General features: G+C 49.4%; 1 protein-coding gene across 1 annotated transcript in view; it reads right to left on the bottom strand.

The window, feature by feature from the left end:
* cdk12 (cyclin-dependent kinase 12) overlaps positions 1–21,958 on the bottom strand; it is a gene marked incomplete at its 5' end in the record, with an annotated part of 47,338 nt that extends 25,380 nt beyond the window's left edge. Inside the window, 7 exons of the mRNA XM_052038365.1 lie at positions 19–75; positions 305–494; positions 1,660–1,830; positions 2,917–3,056; positions 5,299–5,475; positions 7,427–8,413; positions 21,096–21,958. Coding sequence (XP_051894325.1) covers positions 19–75; positions 305–494; positions 1,660–1,830; positions 2,917–3,056; positions 5,299–5,475; positions 7,427–8,413; positions 21,096–21,958 — 2,585 coding nt within the window. The remainder of the gene's footprint in view (positions 1–18; positions 76–304; positions 495–1,659; positions 1,831–2,916; positions 3,057–5,298; positions 5,476–7,426; positions 8,414–21,095) is intronic.
* Between the last annotated feature and the right edge of the window lie 2 nt (positions 21,959–21,960).

The following is a 21,960-nucleotide window of genomic DNA, read 5'->3' as shown; positions in this document are numbered from 1 at the left end:
CACAATTTTCCAACTCACCTTTCCTCAGAGTTGTACAATCGCGCCAAGCCAAAATCTGCCAGCTTGATCTGTCCACTGGATGAAGAGAACAAATCAGTCTCACAGCAGCCTCTAAAATACTCTGCAACTTCCCACAGCCCTAACATCCTCAACCCAGCACTCTCACCAACACCCCGACACCAAAGCCCATTCTATCCTGTCCCTCCACAGACATCTCCCTTACTCCCAACCCCACCCCACCCCACACTAATCCTATGTTACCCCCTCCCTCTCATCTACGTGCTGGCTTTGTCACACTCCCTACCTGTTGTTGAGGAGGATGTTGGAGCATTTAATGTCACGGTGCAGGAAGTTTTTCTTGTGACAATAGTCCAGGCCATCCATCAGCTGCCTCATGAAGGATTTGATGTGGTCCTCAGTGAAATGCACCAGCCCCGACTCCAGAAGCCCCATCAGATCATGGTCCATGTATTCAAAGACCAGGTAGAAAGCCCCTGTCACACACACACCGATATTGAGGGAGACAAAGCAGCAAATTAGCAGCTACTATGACACAAGGAATTTGGAAAAACATTCAGCATGAGATTCTTAAATATTTAATGTTTTTGTGTTGGAAAGTGTAAGCTTGGCTCATGATATCATACATCATCATGTGAACTGTTACTGTGGGTTACAATTCCACATCAGAGCTCAAGCCTTGGGAGTGCCCATCCTTCAGATCCAACTTTAACCCTGGATCAGCTGCATGGACCAGGGAGATTGACAAGTGTCTCAACCAACACCATTACAACCTCTCAATGATCTCTTGCTAGTGGTGGAACCTTGGGAAAATCCATTAAGACAGTATTTCTGGCTAGTTAGTCAAAAGCTAAAGACCAGTGACCTAAAATGTGAGCTCTGACTCTCTCTCCAAGGATGCTATCATACATCATCATGTGAACTGTTACTGTGGGTTACAATTCCACATCAGAGCTCAAGCCTTGGGAGTGCCCATCCTTCAGATCCAACTTTAACCCTGGATCAGCTGCATGGACCAGGGAGATTGACAAGTGTCTCAACCAACACCATTACAACCTCTCAATGATCTCTTGCTAGTGGTGGAACCTTGGGAAAATCCATTAAGACAGTATTTCTGGCTAGTTAGTCAAAAGCTAAAGACCAGTGACCTAAAATGTGAGCTCTGACTCTCTCTCCAAGGATGCTGCCTGACCATTTGAGTATTTCCAGCAGTTTCTGTTTACATTTTAGAAATTTGTCAGATTTCCAATTGCCTGAAGAGACGGTAAGCATCACCTGGAATTGTTCCTCTTGCAGGAGAGGACAGGAGGTGGACCACTGATGCCTTTCCACACCCTTCACCCCCATGTGCCTTTCCTTAAAATGACTCAAGTTCTCAGGGCTTTGACTCCAAGAAGGAGCAGTCAGAGAGTTTACCATTTGATGCCCACCAACCACACATTGGGCCATTGACAATCAAATATAACTGAGAAACATAAATTGAGCACAGCTCCTGCAAGTTGCACAATGTCACTTTTGGAAAAGCATAACTTGGAGTTAGCTGCATTGGAATTAATTGAGAACGGCAGAAACTCACAGACAATGCTTGGGCTTACAACTCGCAGTATACTGAAATGACAGGTCACTCTCCTGTCAGTGTACCTTTATCCTTTTTGAAGTCCAGTGCATCCTGTTTGTCTGTCACAATCTCCTTCATGTTGACAACACTGGTGTGGTTGAGTTGACGAAGGATTTTGATTTCTCGAATGGCTGTGATGGGAAAGCCTTCCTTTTCATTATCTAGGCGAACCTTTTTAAGAGCAACCATCTCACCTAAGAGGAGATAGAGTAATGACAGGCATCATGAGGTCTGTAGGGTTCTACCACAGCACTCTGCTTATAGCAAGTATATCTGAGAGTGATATGTCTGCTATTGGTGACCAGCAGAATGACACTATAACCTGGGTGTAGCTACATTAGTACAGACACACAGACTACAAATTGAGGTACAATCTCAAAGATAACCAAAACTCACTGGGGAACAGGTCCCACACACACACTTACCATCACTGGGGGACAGGTCCCACACACACTGACCCTCACTGGAGGCTGTGCCACACAACTAACCCTCACTGGGGGACAGTCCCACACAGTGATCCTCACTGGGGACAGTCCCACACAGTGATCCTCACTGGGGACAGTCCCACACACACTGACCCTCACGGGCCAGTCCAACACACACTAACTCTCACTGGGGGACAGGTCCCACACACACACACTGACCCTCAATGGGGGACAGTCCCACACACAAACTGACCCTCACTGGGGGACGGGTCCCACACACACACTGACCCTCACTGGGGGAACGGGTCCCACACACACACTGACCCTCACTGGGGGAACAGGTCCCACACACACTGACCCTCATGGGGTAGAGTTCCAGACACTGGCTTTCACTGACATTTATTGCATCAGTTCTGGTGATCTCTCTGCCTTGTGGGACAATGACCAAGCAATGTTGTGTGAACTTGCGAGAACTGGTTTCCTCTGCTTGGTTTAGTCTCTAGTGCAGCAAAACTCCCACTAAAGAAAGCTCCCAGCTTAAAATGACAGACAGTAATCCTACACTCAACCCATGTGGTTCTGCCCACATTCCCGTCAACTGTCCCCTCTCACCTACATGAGGGGCAATTTACAGTGGACCCCTTATAATGGTGCCAATGCCATGGCAAGTGCTGATCGCACAGGCTGCGAGAAGCAGGAAGAATGGCGAGATATCAGCATGCAGAAATGATCCCACCAATCAGAAAGCAGAAGGAATATAAAGTCTTATTCTTAAACATAAATATGTTTTTACCATGAAATACATGCTATGTATCTCCTGTATGTCAGAAAGGATGTTTCTGAATCATCATTTACCTGTGTCCTTGTCTTTCGCTTTGTAAACTTGCCCATATGTCCCTTCTCCAGTGATTCCAATGATGTCAAATTTATCCACACAACGCTTGCCCCAGTCACTCTCGGTCTCCTTCTTCTCACCGTAGCGAGGACAACAGATTCTTCAAAAAAATATGAAAGTGTGAGTGTTAACAGACACAAACCAGCACTGCCAGCAGTAAATTCTCTCATCCCCAACAGCATGTCCAAAGTACATTCCAACTGAAGGTGTTGACTCTCCATTACCAAGAGATCCAGAGACAGAGACTGGGGCACTGTTCTACAGATCGGGGTGCAGTTCCACACACACTGACCCTCAATGGGTGATGGGTCCCACACACACACTGACCCTCACTGAGAGATGGGTCCCACACACTGACCCTCACTGGGTGATGGGTCTCACACACACACTGACCCTCACTGGGTGATGGGTCCCACACACACACTGACCCTCACTGAGAGATGGGTCCCACACACTGACCCTCACTGGGTGATGGGTCCCACACACACACTGACCCTCACTGAGAGATGGGTCCCACACACTGACCCTCACTGGGTGATGGGTCCCACACACACACTGACCCTCACTGAGAGATGGGTCCCACACACTGACCCTCACTGAGAGATGGGTCCCACACACACACTGACCCTCACTGGGTGATGGGTCTCACACACACACTGACCCTCACTGGGTGATGGGTCCCACACACACACTGACCCTCACTGAGAGATGGGTCCCACACACTGACCCTCACTGGGTGATGGGTCCCACACACACACTGACCCTCACTGTGAGAGATGGGTCCCACACACTGACCCTCACTGGGTGATGGGTCCCACACACACACTGACCCTCACTGAGAGATGGGTCCCACACACTGACCCTCACTGGGTGATGGGTCCCACACACACACTGACCCTCACTGAGAGATGGGTCCCACACACTGACCCTCACTGAGAGATGGGTCCCACACACACACTGACCCTCACTGAGAGATGGGTCCCACACACTGACCCTCACTGGGTGATGGGTCTCACACACACACTGACCCTCACTGAGGGACAGGTTCCATTGAAATTTTTGAAAGAGGTGGTGATGAATAGTGGATGCACTGGTTGTCATCTTCCAAAATGTTGATAGACTCTGGACCAGATCTCACTGAACTAAAGTAAACAAATGTAATCTCACTATTTAAGGGTGTGAGAGAGAAAAGGAGAAATTGAAAACGGTGAGTAGCAGGAAGGAACATGGTCCAATCTATTACTTAACAAGAAACTAACAACGTGATTGGGCAGTGTTGACAAAGTTATGACGGGGAACTTTGAAATATATTTGCAGCATTTTTTAAGGTTGGAAGAAATATAGATAAAAGGAAAGCAGTGTACAAGAACTCTCAAAAGGCATTTGATAAGGTACCACAAAGTAAGTTACTAAACCAAATTAGAACACATGGGTAGGGAAATCTATACTGGTTTCAGCTGAGGATTCATAAACAGAAAAGAGTGGGAATAGATTAGTAATGTTCAATCTGGAGGGCTGTAATTAGTGGAGAACCAAAGGCTCGAGTGGACATGATCTATAAAAGTGATTTGTATGAGGGTACCAAGTGTAATATACCCAGGTTTACTGATGACACTAAGTTGGCTGATAGAGTGGGTGTGAGGGAGAGGCAGAGAGGCTTTGGGGCATGGCCACAGAATAATTGAATGGGCAAGGACATGGCAGATGGAATACAGTATTGAGAAATGAAGTCATCCACTTAAGTAACAGGATATTGAAACGTCTTGGTAGACAGAGGGAGGTGAGAGTCCCTGTAGATGGAAGTTGACATATAGGTGCAGCAAGCAATTAGATACATTGGTCTTTACTGCAAGACAAGTACAATGGTACAGATGTCTTACTGCAATCGCATAGGGCCCTGGTGAGGCTGCACCTGGAAGATGCGTACAGGTATTCCTACCCAAAGAAAGATTTACTTGCTCTAGAGGGGGGTGTAATGAAGGATTATTAGATTGATTCCCCCATGAGGAGAAATTAAGCAGAATGGGCTGGTACTGTCCAGGGTTTAAAAGAATGATTTCAGAATAATAGTGATAAACCTCCCTCCATCCATACCCAGGGTTAGGACACATCATTGGAACCTCTACCATGATCCAGCTCTGGTAATCCCTTCCTGCTATCTACCTCCAACAAGGTGCAGTCATGAGGCACATTAGAACAAAGTTATTTCCCAGAGGTAGCCTACACGGAACCAATGTGACCATTACTGACTCCCCACTGCCTGAGGAATGAATTATAATAGGCCCTTTCCAGTAAAGGATGACCAGGTGTTTCACTAAACTCATTCCCTCCAGTGTTCATACTTGGGCCTCTTTTTAAGGACCGGTTGAGGCTGAGGTGGGGTCTTCTGCTCTGGGGAATCTGGTGGCGAGGGATCCGTTCCCGGTAGCTCCGGAGGGAGTGGGAGGTCAGTCAATAAATGCCGTGTTCTTTGGTCTCTGTCTTTCTTGGCTGGTTTGACAGCATGACTCTCCTTTGGACTGTAACAGAAACAGAAACAGTGTTAAGGTAGCAAGTAACCAGAGTAATGGAGGAGGAGAGATGGGTGGCAGCACCTGGGGGTGGAAACCAAACACAATTATTAGACAGAGCACTGCAGACATCTGTTGTACTGGTTGAACACAGCGGACTTTATGCTAAACTATTGAGTGGAGTGGGGGCCTCCCTCTAAATTCTGGGGCTGGTTAAGGCCTCTCACTCCTGGTTATTCCAGGTGCTGTCAGAAAGTCTGCACCACACGAATCACACACAGTCAACCATCCATTGTGACTGCATTGGACAGTACCTTCTGGTTCATTGTCAATCTCTCTTGCTTCCTTATGAACACAAGAGGAGGAGGATTGGCCACCAGCCCTTCAAACCTGCTCTGCAGTTCAGTGTGATCACGGCTCATCTTCCACCTCAGCGCCATTCTCGAATGCCCAGAAATCTACTGATCTCTGCTTTGAATGAATACAATCATGAGCCAACACTGACGTGAAAAGCGTCATGGTAGATGTTGAGCCATTTACTGGCTGCTGAGCTGCCAAATCGAGACAAAGTGGAGATCAAAATGGGAAGGTTGATGCAGTGGCCACTGAGTGGGAGAATGTTGTTGGCCACAACCTTGTCCATTTCATGAACCTTAAGTGGAGGTGATGGTAGCCTCTTGACATCAGAGTTACCGTGCCAGATCAAAGAACTCTGCACACTGTGCCCTCTGCTAGTATCCACCGTGTCACCGAGAGTCCTGCTCCCTGTTACACTATCTCTTCTCCTGCCCATATTATGGAGACCTCGCTCTCTGCCTGCTAGTGTCCATTTTCACCTGTGTCACACAGACCTTCTTCCTTCCTCTTCTACAGTCTGTACTTGCACGTTCTAAAGTCTTCATGTAAAACAGGCTTTCCCTGGACTCCACCCATCATTGTGCCCATCCAACATTTGAAACTATGACTGCTGCAGATTCTTTAGAGAATGGCAATATACTGGAAGTCACAGCCAAACACAGTTATTTACTGTTCAGAGCTGTGTACAACTTGGTACCAACTACTCAACCCTGTTCAGAGAAACTGGCGCCTTCAGTTTCTACACACAGCTTCTCAGCATCACTGTACCTGTTCCCATGGGATCCCTGATTCCCATAAGTACATAGAATCCTTTTTTGGGACAACTGCCTGAAGCCTTTGCCTGCTCCACTGCACTGTTTCCTGTACTCTTACATCTGTGAGCAGCCAATAATGCTGATCACTTGCTGCTCTGGTTTAAACGACAGACACAGATAGCTCACTGTGAACAGACTTTAGTCTCAGCAGTCTTGTCAAAAGGAGGGCAGCAAAACATGTAAAGCACACAATCCCTGACCTGGGGCAAGGTGTGAGCTCCACTTAGGGTCAGTGGACACCCCCCGAAACCCCAAGGGCAGGGTCCCCCTCACCCCATGGGTGAGTTTGCACTACTCTGGATCCCGTGTCGACCGCTCCAATACATTTTGATGAACACGAATAGAAGTCTAAAAAAACCCACAAACAAAAACCAAATTAAGATCGAGAATCTTCACGCCCCAATTCCCGTGTCCGGATCTGTGTCTGCCCTGGGCATTCCACTCTCAGATCTCCTGTCTGATCAGCGCAAACCCACGCCACCTGAAATTCAAAGTTCTGATGTGTCAGCTCCACCATCAGTTTTCCCAGCAAGGTTTCCCTGTCACCAGGAGATAGTGGCTGCAGAACCACTCCAGCCTGTCACTGTCCCTGCATCAGCAACAGATGTGTGCTCAGAACGACACCAGCTGGCTGCTTCCCCCCAACGCATCTGCTTTATCTGATGAGAACACTTTGTGGAGATGCTCAGAAAACAAACAGTCTGGCATTTTCCGAAGAAATGTGGATAACAATGCACTCCCACTTGTTCTGACCAGTGTTGCTGTGATACCTTATTCAGTTTTCTTACCTTTCTATCTCATCCTCCCCCGGCAGCAGTGGAGGCAGCGGTAGCGGTGGGAGAGTTGAAGTCAGTAAGGGCAGTACTGAGTTCAGCATCGGTGGCATGGGGAGCCCACTGGTCAACACTGTTGTCCGTGGCGGCTGGTGCTGTGAGGTGGTTGGTGGGTGCGACAGGACAGGTGCAGGAGTTAGTAGGGGCACAGGTATGGATCCGGGTACAGGTACTGGTGGTGATGGTAACGGCAGGGGAACTGGGGGCAGCGGCAGCTGCACTGTGGTTATTGGTGGCGGCACTTCAGTCAGAACGTCCAGCAGAGCTTGTGATTGGTTAGAAGTCACCGGTGGCAGAGGAGGTTGTTGTACTGGGGCAGGAGGTAGTATTAGTGGGGGGGAGGGTGGAGGTAATGGTGGAGGAGCAGAACCAGATGGAGGAAGCGGAGGCTTTTCCAGATCGCTTTCGTTTGGTAATGGCGGCAGACTCCTCTCCTTTGGTGTTCCTGACTCACATTTCACTGCTGGTGACTTAGACTCTTTGACCACCAGTGCCAGTGGGGACGGCACCGGTTCATCCTCTTCTCGTTCAGTCTTCACTTTTATCTCTGGAATCATCTCGTCGACAATGTCTTTGCCTTTCTTCACAGTCACTGAATGTGAGATTTCAATGGGTGAAGGGGGCTTCTCTGACTTAATTAACTTAGTCAATTTTTTGACATCCTTAAGTGTGGTGGCAGAAGGCGTGCCACTGGAACCAGTACTGTGCGTGCTGCTGGCTGATACTTTAGGCTCTCTGCAGTCTTTCGCACTGGCCTTGGCAGCCACAGCAGCTCTTGCCCTCTTTGTTTTGCTCAGCTCGGCACCCAGACTTGACTTGAGGGTAAATCGGCTGGGTGAAATACTCGAGTGCCGACTAGGAGACCGGGACTGCCGGTGTTTACTATGTGACCGTGAGTGCCTCGAGTACAGCGGGCTCCGGCTCCTTGACTTTACTGATCTTCTGCAAAGAAAAGAAAAACTCAGTTAAAGAGAGCACGATACAGATCAGGAGCATGCGATGAGGTGGATACACAGTCACAGAGTTGGACAGCACACTCCATGCCATTCTGCACGAATCCCATTTGCTCACATCAGGACTGTATCATGCTTTTCTAGCTATTCAATGTCTGATTAAATGCCTCCAAAAATAGCGATTGTATTTGATTCCACCTCCTCTGGCAGTGAGCTCCAGATATCAACCACTCTGTGTAAAAAAAAAAGTTCCCTCAAATCCCCTTTAAAACTCCCTCCTCTCATCTTAAATCTATTGTTGTTGATACCCCTATTATGGGAAAAAGATTGGATCTACCCTATCTATGCCCCTAATGATTTTATAAACTTCTATCAGGTCACCCTCAGCCTTCTTTGCTACAGAGAAAGAAACCTCACCTCTCCAATCTCTCCCCATAACTAAAGTCCTCCAACCCAAGCAACACCCTGGTGAATCTCCACTGTACTCTCTCTAGCTCAACTACATCCTTCCTATAGCGTGGCAACCAGAACTGCACACAATTGTCCAATTGTGTTTTGTAAACTTGCAACATAACCCCCCAACTTTTATATCCTAGGCCTCAAACTTTGAGGGGCATATGCCATGTGCTTTCTTCACTACCCTAGCCACCTGTGTTGCAACTTTTAGAAAACTATGGACTTGAACCCCAAGGTCCCTCTGTACATCAACATTCCTCAGTGCTCTACCGTTTACTGTACATGTCCCACCCTTAATTAAATTCTATTGCCCAATGCACTGCCCAACTTTCCATCTGATCCATATCCTGCTATAGCCTTAGACACCCTTCCTCACTATCAACATCACCACCAATTTTCATGTCATCTGCAAACTTACTAATCATCCTTCTGCATTTATATCCAAGTTGTTAATATCTATCACAAACAAGGGTCCCAGCATGAATCCCGGAGGTACACCACCAGTCATAGACTTCCAATCAAAAGCAACCCACCACCTTCTGCCTCCTACCACCTAGCTGGAGCCTGAAGCACTCACACACATTAATGCATACACACACTCACATGACCACACTCATTTGCAAATGCACAGACATGTACTTTTATGCACATATACATGGCTTGCATTTCCCCACCCACACCAGGTGTTTGCTGCATCCTACCTGGATACACTGGGCACAGGCAGCACTGCAGCCTCAGTGATGCAAGACTCCTTTGTGCTTGCCTGCATCACAATAAGCTGCAGTCTGCAGTTTCAGTGGGCATCCATCAGCTTCTCCAAAAAGTAGCTTACTCTGCAAGTAAGCCAGAATTCTCTGCTCCTGCTGCAGGAATGATACTATCCAATCTCACCGTATAGCCATATGAAGCATCTCTACGTGTGAGTGTGAGTGTGACAGAGAGAGAGAGAGAGAGACCCCTGCATCATCGCAGCCCATTCTCCAATCAGGGTATGAGCAATGTCCCTGTGACTGCACATCCTCTCCATCCCTTTTCAGCTTTCCTGCACCCTTCCTGCTGCTGTTTCTTCTTATTGAACAGAGCTGTAACGACATCACCCCTGACTACAACTCACCATGACAGTGGTGGATGAGACTGCAGTGGCAAATTCACAGTGACAGCAGCAGAATCACCACTGCGGCAGTCAGAAGGCCCAATCTCAGATGTGAACCTGCTGACAATCCTGGTCGGCTAAGGAGGAGCTGCCTCAAGGTCCTAGTGCCCTGCTGCTTTGGTCACAATGGAACCGTAACTGGGAGCTGTGTTCCAACGTATTCTAAATCGCAGATTGCAGAACACTGAAAGGCAGCCCTAAGCCTCATTCTCACCGAGGTAGCTCAGTTTGCACTACTATACTCTGGACCATTCTGTTGTTTTTGTGCTGTATTTATTATTACCATGTACACTGTTTACTCTGTGAGCTTCATGTGAGCAAGGAATTTCATTGCACCCTGGTGAACGTGACAATAAAATACTCTGAATCTGGAGTGGATCAGACCTAACAGGAAAATAATACTTCAAACAAAGGGAGTTGAGCTGAAATTAAAAACTGCATTTGCATCATCCCTTTCACAAAGTAAGGTGTCTGTAGATACGACAGCCATGCGGCCCAACACGAGCCCAACAGCATCCGTCAGTGTCTGCTGGGCTTGGGTCGAGCCTGCTCAGGTGTATGCTCTGCTACCATGTTCCATTTTGGCTTGAGCTGTGCTGGGCTATATCCAGGTCAGGATGACTGCATAGTATCAAGTGTCCTCTGGGCTTAATCATACCAAGGCACATCCAGCAGGCAATCCCTTTCTTCTGCAAATGCACTTGGTTATCATAGGGACACAGAATGGAAAACTCTCCATTTACACCAACCCTACATTAATCCCATGTGTTTCCTTCACCCACATTCTCATCAACTCCCCTCAGATTCCACCACTGATCTACACACTAGGAGCAATTTACAGTGGCTACGAATATTGGCTGGTACAGAAAAGATCTATGTCCTCAGGCTGGGATCAGGTCAAGGTTGGGTCCAGGTTTAGTTTTGTACCTAAGCAGCTCACTATAAATCACATTGCCCAGTTTGGTACCATCGGCAGACTTCTTAACCACAGCTCGTAATTAAAGTTGAAAAAATTATTCTACATCACAAAAAATGAACTTGATACTGAGCTCTGCAGAACCCACTACACTGGAATTTGTACATACAGGAATCTTTGAAGGTGGCAGGGCAAGTTGAGAAGTGATACCTGTCTTTACAGATACAGAGAGCATTCCCATATGTTTCCTTTCAAGGAACACACCACCTCCATTTCTTTGTTTTAAAACTTTACTTACACAGCACGGTAACAGGCCCTTCCGGCCCAATGAGCCCGCGCCGCCCAATTACACCCACGTTAACCTACTAACCTGTACGTCTTTGGAATGTGGGAGGAAACCAGCGCACCCGGAGGAAACCCATGCAGTTATGGGGAGAACAGACAGTGGCGGGAATTGAACACCGATCGCTGGCGCTGTAATAGTGTTACAGTAACCGCTACACTACCGTGTCGCCCCAAGGTCGAGTCTAAATGCTTAGAAACACCAAGAGGCAGGAGCGAGGACAGCAAGGAGCTGTCTACTGCCCCTCAATGGCAATGTAGGGCATGGTATAAATCAGGAAATCAGAAGTGCATAGAATTAGTGGGACTAATCCCATTATAGACTGGGCAATGCAAATGAGCAGTCATAGTGTGAAGGATGAATTCATGGAGTGGACAGAGACAGTTTTCTAGATTAGAATGTTGAGGAACCAAAGACAGAACAGGCTATTCGATATCTGGTATTGACAAATGAGAAAACATTCAATGAGAGTCTTGTAGGATATACTTGCAATAAAGCCAGTGAAATGAAACACCAGACTGATTTCTGTGATTGAGGAACTGCGTTTATGGGGAGAGATGACTGGGCCTGTGTTCCTCAGTGGGAGCTGACAGGGTAGATGTGGGCAGGATGTTCCCTCAGCTGGGTGTCCAGACAAGGGTCACATTGTCAAAATAAGGACCTTCACTGTGTGACAGCCCCAGCTCACTGCAGACTGGTGCAAAGCAGGGCTGTGTCATTGCTCAACACCTTCCTCAGTTTTTCTCATCACAATACTTCACATACAACAAGGTTCCCACTGGGATGGATCTACTCCACAGGACATGGGAAAATGTTCAACCCACATTGTCTCCACTACAGAACCAAGGACACTGCAACCTCAGTCATTGATCTGCAGTGCACGGTTAATGCTATTGCCAAGCTCTTGTCTCCACTGACCTATTCACTGAAGCTTAGGAGGGAAGATATACAAAGGTCTTCAATCCTGCTCAGGAGGCCCCACTCAGAAAAAGAAGAGATTGATTACAAAGTACCTTTGCCTCCAGTACATCAGCACAACTTTTGGTCACTTGAAGAAAAGACTAAGACCTCAAATCAGCTCAGGGCTCTTGGTTTGCTGGGTAACAGTGTGTGCTTCAGAGACATGGACCACCAGCAGCAGGTGCATCAAGGCAGTGAGCAACCACCAACACTCACAAAACCCCCTGAATCCACAATCAGGATAAGCAAACCTCTGCCAGTGCCCTCTCCCAACATAATTACCCCCAGTCACATATACTCAAGACAAGGACTGATACATTTTTGGATGTGGGGTGGATAGCAGAAGGTTGTACTGAGGGAAAACCTCAGCTGAATGCCCATTTCTCGGGCGCTTCCTGACCTCTCTGCTGAAAAGCATTCTGGGAGTACATCCACCATGTGTTCTGCAGCGACTGAAGGCAGTGGCTCACCACCACTGCATCAGGGCAGCGTGGACATCCCATAAATCCTGAGCTTCCCAGCAAAGGCATGTCCTATCGTGGGTGCAGCCCAAGCTCAGTGTTGTAGCTATTTAGCGAGGGTGTTGAGAACCGAGCAAAATGGGCCCAAAGGTCAGTAGGTTCCAACAGACATACCGGGGGGGGGGAGGGGGGGGGTGGTGGTTGTAGTCCTCAGATCACACAGTTGGTGGCTGTTCAAGACCATGAACATTTTTGCTAAATTAAATGAGGAGAAGCTGCTTCCTGTGGAAAGAGGGGCAGTAACCAGAGGACAACGCTAACTGGGGAAAGAGGGGCAGTAACCAGAGGACAACGCTAACTGGGGAAAGTAACCAGAGAGACGAGTGATTTTTCCACAGCACAGTGTGATCTGGAATGCGCTGCCCGACAGGGGCTGAATGCAGATTCAATTATCCTTTTCAGACATGAATTGGACAAATACTTCAAGTGAACAAGACTTGTAAAGTTACAAGGAAAGATCAGGTGAGTGGTTCTCACTGGAGAGTCTCTTACATTTTTTTATGCCAACCATGTCCATGCTAACCACCATGCCTATCTGTACTAGCTAGATATAGACAGCTAGATCTTAGAGCAGGGTAAGATGTCGTCACAACATTGTGGGCCGAAGTGTCTGTACTGTGCTGTAACATTCTATGATCTAATCCCACCTGCCTGCATTAATTCCATCTCTGTCTATGCCCTGCTCATTCAAGTACCTGTCCAGGTGCCTCTTAAATGTTGTTCCTGTTCCTTCCTCCACCACCTCCTCATTCCAGATACCAACTACTGTGTGTGTGGAAAATTTACCCCTCAGGTCCCCTTTAAACCTTGGCCCTCTCACTGTAAACCTATGGCCTCCAGTTTCAGACACCATGGGACAATGGGCACCACGAGTGGCAATTGTGCAATGTAAGAAACACTAATCACTAAACGTATTGACCATATGACACTAAGAATAGAAAGAGCTTTGCACTGTGTTCAGTCTTTTGTATATTTTATTATGAATAAAGTTTACGGTGATTCTATACAGTTACACAGAGAGTGATCCTCAATCTGAATAAACTGTGACTCTGTACAGCTACACAGTGAGTGACCCTCACCCTGAATAAACAATGACTCTGTACAGTTACACAGTGACCCTCACCCTGAATAAACAGTAACTCTGTACAGTTCACAGGGAGGGTCACTCAATGGTCACAGGTCTCCAGTCTGAAACCAACCCGCTGCCACTCTCTCTGTCTCCTACCACCAGACCAGCATCACCCTGCATCACCGTGGGATGTGGGAGGGAGGCAGATTGTGGCTGCACTGAATCATTCTGCGAGTCTGAGTTGCAGGCAACAGCCAGCCTGGACACTGTTTGTTTCAGTCTGGAGACAAAGGCATGGATTCACCAGAAGAAATGTTTCTGGGGAACTGGGCAAAGTTACAGATAAAAGCTGCTTTGGTTAATGGGGAGGGAAGGGAGGGCAGCAGCTCGGCTTGTCCAACCTTGGGCAGCTGATGAGGTGATGGGCAGACTCTGTGCTTGGGCCTGAAGATACCGGCTTTTATATAATCAGTGCAGGAGGTGACTTGACCCATCAAATCCACGCCAGCTGCCAGTACAGCAAACCTGTCAGTCACACTATCCCCTGCCACTTACACCTTGCCACTGTTCCAAGTGTCTGTCCAATTCACTTCTGAAATCCCTGACTGATCCTGCATCCACACCTCACAGGGAGTTCTGCATCATAACCACTTGGCATAAAAATATTCTTCTTATGTCTCCCCAAACCCTCAGGACATTCCCATATTGTCCCTGTCCAAACCAGTACAATCCAGTTCAATTCTATCAACCTTCCGTGCTCCAAGGAAAACTACCCACTTCCTCCCGCCTCACCCCGGAGCTGAAAGTCCTCGGCCCCAGAACCATTCTGCAGCCTCTTCAGGACCTTCACATCCTTCCTGAACTTTACTCCACCTGTGACTGACACTATGTTTTCGATAGGTCCAGCACAACTTCTCCGTCTGCACTCTGTACCTCTATTTGTCGGACCCCTTACCTTTTCCAACTGCTCTCTGAACATGCCCTTTCAAGGATTTCTGCACACTTACAGCCAAGTCATTCCTTTGCTGCACAACCTTTAGAAATGTACTGTTTCGTCAGCAATGTCTCTCCTTTCTACCAAAATATAGTCTTCACATTTCCCATTTTCAAATATTTACAGCAAGGAAGTTTCTGCCATCCAGTACTGAGGGTGGGACAAGCCACAGTGTACGGCATCGCACTGCCTTGTGTGTTGTTTCAACAGCCTTGTATCTGCCATTTCCTGCAGTGGTTGCCTTCCTGATACCCACTCCTACCTGCCCACTTTCTGCATTTTAGGGTAAATGCACAAGTCTAAACGATTAATAAACAAGACTACTGGTCCCCTTACTTACTTGCCAAATGTACAAGACTGAATACCATTCCCTGACTCTGGCCTACCTTTGGAACATAGAACATTACAGCACAATACAGGCCTTTCGGCCCATGATGTTGTGCCGACATTTTATCCTGCTCTAAGATCTATCTAACCCTTCCCGCCCACATAGCCCTCCATTTCTCTAGCATTCATGTGTCTATCTAAGAGTCTCTTAAATGTCCCTAATGTATCTGCACCCACAACCTCTGCCGGCAGTGCGTTCCACGCACCCACCACTCTCTGTGTAAAAAAACTTACCCCGACGTCCCCCTTATACCTTCCTCCAATCACCGTAAAATTATGTCCCCTCGTGTTAACCATGGTCACCCTGGGAAAAAGTCTCTGTCCACTCGATCTATGCCTCTTATCATCTTGTACATCTCTACTAAGTCACCTCTTACCCTCCTTCTCTCCAAAGAGAAAAGCCCTAGCTCACTCAACTTATCCTCATAAGACATGCTCTCCAGTCCAGGCAGCAACCTGGTAAGTCTCCTCTGCACCCTCTCTAAAGCTTCCACATCCTTCCTATAATGAGGCAACCAGAACTGAACACAATACTCCAAGTGTGGCCTAACCAGAATTCTATAGAGCTGCAACATTACCTCGCGACTCTTGAACTCAATGCCCCAACTAATGAAGGCCAACACACCATCCGCCTTCTTAACAACCCTATCGACCTGCGTGGCAACCTTGAGGGATCTATGGACGTGGACTGCAAGATCCCTCTGTCCCTCCACACTGCTAAGGGTCCTGCCATTAACCTTGTATTCTGCCTTCGAATTCGATCTCCCGAAGTGTATCACTTCACACTATCCATAACACCACCACCCCTCGTGTCATCAGCAAACTTACTAACCCACCCTTCCACATCCTCATCCAAGTCATCTATAAAATCACAAAGAGCAGGGGTCCCAGAACAGATTCCTGTGGAACACCACTGGTCACCGACCTCCAGGCAGAATATGCTCCATCTACCACCACCCTCTGTCTTCTATGGACGAGCCAATTCTGAATCCACACAGCCAAGTTTCCCTGGATCCCATGCCTCCTGACTTTCTGAATGAGCCTTCCATGAGGAACCTTATCAAACGCCTTGCTAAAATCCATGTACACCACATCCACTGCTCAACCTTCATCAATGTGCTTTGTCACATCCTCAGAGAATTAAATCAGGCTCGTGAGGCACGACCTGCCCCTCTGACTGTCCCTAATCATCCTATGCTTCTCTAAGTGCTCATAAATCCTGTCTCTAAGAATCTTCTCCAGTAAGTTGCCCACCACTGAAGTAAGACTCACTGGTCTGTAATTCCCAGGGTTATCCCTACTCCCTTTCTTAAACAAAGGAACAACATTTGCCACCGTCCAATCATCTGGCACTACTCCTGTGGCCAGTAAGGACGCAAAGATTGCTGCCAAAGATGCAGCAATCTCTTCCCTTGCTTCCCGTAATAACCTTGGATATATCCCGTCCGGCCCCAGTGACTTATCTATCCTAATGTTTTTCAATAGTTCCAGCACATCCTCTTTCCTCACGTTGACATGCCCCAGCATATCAGTCTGTCATACTCCATCCTCACAAACGTCAAGGTCTCTCTCTCTCTGGGGAATACTGAAGCAAAGTATTCATTAAGGACCTCCCCCACTTTTTCCAACTCCAGGCACATGTTTCGTCTTTTATCCCTGATTGGTCCTACCCTCACTCTAGTCATCCTCCTATTCTTCAGATACGTGCAGAACGCCTTGGAGTTTTTCTTGATCCTACTTGCCAAGGACTTCTCATGCCCCCTTCTAGCTCTCCTAAGTCCATTCTTAAGCTCCCTCCTGGCTACCTTGTAACTCTCCAGAGCCCTGTCTGATTCATGCTTCCTAAACCTCAAGTAAGCTTCTTTCTTCCTCTTGACAAGATATTCTACATCTCGTGTCAACCACGGTTCCTTCACTCTACCATCCTTATTCTGCCTCAATGGGACAAACCTATCCAGAGCCCCATGCAAGTATTCCTTAAACAACCCCCACATTTCTACTGTGCACTTCCCCAAGAACATCTGTTCCCAATTTACACTCCCAAGTTCCTACCTAATAGCATCATAATTTCCCCTCCCCCAGTTAAATACTTTCCCATATTGTCTGTTCCTATCTCTCTCCAAGTCTATGGTAAAGGTCAAGGAGTTATGGTCACTGTCTTCAAAATGCTCGCCCACTGAGAGATCTGAAACCTGATCAGGCTCATTACCTAGTACCAGGTCCAGTACGGCCTCTCTTCTAGTTGGTCTGTCCACATACTGTGTCAGGAATCCTTTCTGAACACACCTAACAAACTCTGCCCCATCTATCCCCTTTACACTAAGGAGGTGCCAGTCGATATTAGGGAAGTTGAAATCACCCATGACAAGAACCCTGTTGTTTTTGCACCTCTCAAATCTGCCTCCCGATCTGCTCCTCAGTGTCTCTGCTGCTATTGGGGGGGTCTATAGAACACTCCCAACAGAGTGATCGCTCCCTTCCTGTTTCTGACTTCCACCCACACTGACTCAGTAGACGATCCCTCCAGGACGTCCTCCCTTTCTACAGCTGTGACACTGTCCCTGATCAGCAGAACCACTCCCCACCTCTTTTACCTCCGTCCCTGTCCCTTGTGAAACATCTAATCCCCGGAATATCTAGCAGCCATTCCTGTCCTCGTGACAGCCAAGTCTCTGTAATGGCCACCCCGTCATAGTTCCACGTACTGACCCACGCTCTAAGATCATCACCCTTGTTCCAGATACTTCTCGCACTAAAGCCAACACACTTCAGCCCATCCAACTGACTGTAATTTTGCCCTTTCAACTGCCTATCCTTCCTCACAGTCTTTCTACACTCTGCATCTACTTGTACACTAAATGAACCAAGCTCTGACCTATCCCCCTGCCAAACTAGTTTAAACCCTCCCCAAAAGCTCGAGCAAACCTGTCTGCAAGGATATTGGTCCCCCTGCAGTTCAGACATAACCCATCCCTTTTGTACAGGTCGCACCTTCCCCAGAAGAGATCCCAATGATCAACAAATCTGAAACCCTGCCCCCTGCACCAATATCTTAGCCACGCATTCATCTGGCAGATCCAAATTCAGCTGCTCCATAGCCCTGTTAACTGATCTCCCATCTTCGACCGCTCCTCCAGAACCGACAGACCGTGCTGACAGACCGACCGTGTACTGTGTCTTCACTACATCACCCCCCGTCCTGAGCGACACACCTGCTCCCAATTCAAAATCTCAGCTGTTTCCTTCAATTCTGCAAGAGATACCCATGGAACAGAGGGAGCCAAGAGAGGGCTGAACAAAACTGCTCCCCTCCTCAGTAATCACCGATTCAAACACTGGCCCCCTCAGTAACCCCTCAAACACTGCCCCCCTCAGTAACCACCCCCCCCCAAACACTGCCCCCGCGTAATGCCCCCAAACTGCCCCCCTCAGTAACCCCCCCAAACACTGCCCCCTTAGAAACCCCACCCAACCACTGCCTCCCTCAGTCACTCCCCCAAACACTGCCACCTCAGTAACCCCTCAAACACTACCCCCCCTCAGTAACCGCCCCAAACACTGCCCCACTCAGTAACCCCACAAACACTGCCGTCAGTAACCACCCAACCACTGCCCCCTCAGTAACCCCCCGAAACACTGCCCCCTCAGTAACCCCCCGAAACACTGCCCCCTCAGTAACCCCACCCAACAACTGCCTCCCTCAGTAACCGCCCCAAACACTGCCCCGCTCAGTAACCCCACAAACACTGCCCCCGTCAGTAACCCCCCAAACACTGCCCCCATCAGTAACCCCCCAAACACTGCCCCCATCAGTAACCCCCCAAACACTGCCCCGTCAGTAACCACCCAACCGCTGCCCCTTCAGTAACCCCCCAAACTGCCCCCTCAGTAACCCCCCGAAACACTGCTCCCTAAGTAACCCCACCCAACAACTGCCTCCCTCAGTAACCCCCCAAACAATGCCCCCCCTCAGTAACCTCCCCATACACTGCCCCCTCAGTAAACCCACCCAACCACTGCCTCCCTCAGTAACCCCACCCAACCACTGCCCCCCTCAGTAACCTCCCCAAACACCACCCCCCTCAGAGTAACTCCCCAAACGCTGCCCCCCTCAGTAACCCCCCAAACTACCCCCCTCAGTAACCCCCCAAACTGTCCCCCTCAGTAACCCTCCCAACCACTGCCCCCCTCAGTAACCCTCCCAACCACTGCCCCCCTCAGTAACCCACCCAACCACTGCCTCCCTCAGTAACCCCAACCAACCACTGCCCCCCTCAGTAACCTCCCCAACCACTGCCCCCCTCAGTAACCTCCCCAACCACTACCCCCCTCAGTAACCTCCCCAAACACCACCCCCTCAGTAACCCCCCAAACACCGCCCCCCCCCTCAGTAACCCCCCAAACTGCCCCCTCAGTAACGTCCAAAATACTGTCCCCCTCAGTAACCCCCAAAACACTGTCCCCCTCAGTAACCCTCCCAACCACTGCCCCCCTCAGTAACCCTCCCAACCACTGCCCCCTCAGTAACCCCCCCAAACACTGCCCCCTCAGTAAACCCACCCAACCACTGCCTCCCTCAGTAACCCCACCCAACCACTGCCTCTCAGTAACCTCCCCAACCACTGCTCCCCTCAGTAACCTCCCCAACCACTGCTCCCCTCAGTAACCTCCCCAACCACTGCTCCCCTCAGTAACCCCCCGAAACACTGCCCCCTAAGTAACCCCCCCAAACACTGCCCCCTCAGTAACCCCACCCAACAACTGCCTCCCTCAGTAACCCCCCAAACACTGCCCCCCTCAGTAACCTCCCCAAACACTGCCCCCTCAGTAAACCCACCCAACCACTGCCTCCCTCAGTAACCCTCCCAACCACTGCCCCCCAGTAACCCCCAAACACTGCTCCTCCCACTGTCCAGCCCCAGTATCAGTGAGAGGTTCCCTGCACTCCCGTGACTCTGCTCCCTCTGACACCAGCCCACTCACCGCCCACTGCCAGCAGTCTGTGGCTGCTGCTTCTACTCTCCCTCCTCAGTGCAAACGTTTCACCAGACGGTGGCGGGGAAGAGGGAAGAGGAAATCAAAGCACAGGCCCAAGGAGCGGTGCAGGGCATGGTGGAGCCTATTGGTGGGTGAGGGAAGGGGTAACGTTCTGGTGTGACTGACCCCCCGCAGTGCCCTCCGACCCCAGCACCACTCACTGACCCCCAGCACCGTCCTCCAACCCCAGCACCACTCACTGACCCCCAGCACTGCCCTCTGACCCCAGCACTGCTCACTGACCAGAACTGCCCTCCAACCCCAGCACCGCTCACTGACCCCCAGAACTGCCCTCCAACCCTGACAACCTCAGGTCTGCCCTCTGACCCCAGCACTGTGAGAGGCATCTCACCTCACTCTGGCCCTCCCCCAGGTGCCAGGCAGCAGCAGAGTTTCTCTGCCTCCCTCTCACTTCGTCAGCCCAGGGAACTGTCTGCTGCCCTGCCTCTCCAGTCTGAGTTGTGGGGCCCAGCACAGCTCCTGGTGTTCCAGGGCAGGTCTGACCAGGCCTTTGTGTCACTGCAGTGGAACCCGTCCCTCCCGGGGACCAGTCCTGCACTCACCTTACTCACCGGGTTCTGTGGTGCCAACGATGGACATACACGGACCACAGGTCTCCTTGGTCCTCCAGAACTTCCCGTTTCCCATCTGTTCTCCACACTTACTTCTATTACCCAACCCTCTGCACAACAGTCATCATATCTGCCCTTCACTTCTCCAACGGATACCCCTCGGCAATTTCCTGCATCCCTGCTCTGCTGCCCGTGTCTGTATCACAACAAAGGTGCTGCATGGCACCCTAGCCCATCGTACCCTGGAAGAGATCAGACTGTACCTGGTCACCGGACTCTGGCTGAACGACCTCCTGGTGCTGTAGGGACTCAGCGATCGCCTCCTGCTATATGGGCTCGGTGACCTCCCACTGTACTCGTACGAGCTGCTGTGTCTGTCGTAACTGGGTGATCGGTGTCTGCTGTAAGGACTTGAAGATCTTTGCCTTCTGGCATAAGGACTTGGTGATCGCACATTATAACCAGTGTGATAGGCCGCAGGCTCCCTGGAGCTGTAGTAAGGTGGGCTGACAGACTGTTTCCGGATAGAATCACCGGGACTTCGCCGGTAACCGTCATAAGTAGTTCGGGATCGATACACAGGGCTGGCATCGTATCCTTTGCTGTAGGTCCCAAAGGGGCTGTCTTCCCTATTAGGGCTGGAAGAACGCTTGCGCCTCGGGCTCCCACCTTTCTTTTTTGGACTGGGGGATGTTCGATAACCTCGCGGAGTTTCCTTGCTTTTCTTCTGGCTCTTTAGTCGCTCTTTATGTGCTGATCGCTGCTCTTTCTCTCTCTTAGCCCTCTCTTTGGACGATTTGGCAGACTTTGCCTCCTTGCTGCTGTGCTTCACGACCGGCGAGGACCGCCCCTTCTTCCCACTGTCTTCGTCCTCAACCACCTGCCTTTTAGATGAAGTCCTCTCTCTGCTGGCACTAGATTTGCCAGACTCCAGCTTCCTCCCCCGCTCCTTAACCCTCTCTGTCTCCTTCGATTTGTGGTGTTCCTTAACCCGTTTGTGCGGATGGTGGTGGTGATGCTTGTGAACTTTTACTGCTTTGTCCGAGCTTATCCGTTCTTCCTTCTCCCTGCGTTCAGAGCGGACGGTGACCTCGGAGAAAGTGTCAGAGTCCGAGCTGATGTCGTCGT

Source organism: Pristis pectinata, chromosome 25 (genome assembly GCF_009764475.1).
Source record: "Pristis pectinata isolate sPriPec2 chromosome 25, sPriPec2.1.pri, whole genome shotgun sequence".
Taxonomy (NCBI): domain Eukaryota; kingdom Metazoa; phylum Chordata; class Chondrichthyes; order Rhinopristiformes; family Pristidae; genus Pristis; species Pristis pectinata.
The sequence above is the reverse complement of the archived record's forward strand: the minus strand, read 5'-3'. Positions and strand labels throughout refer to the sequence as shown.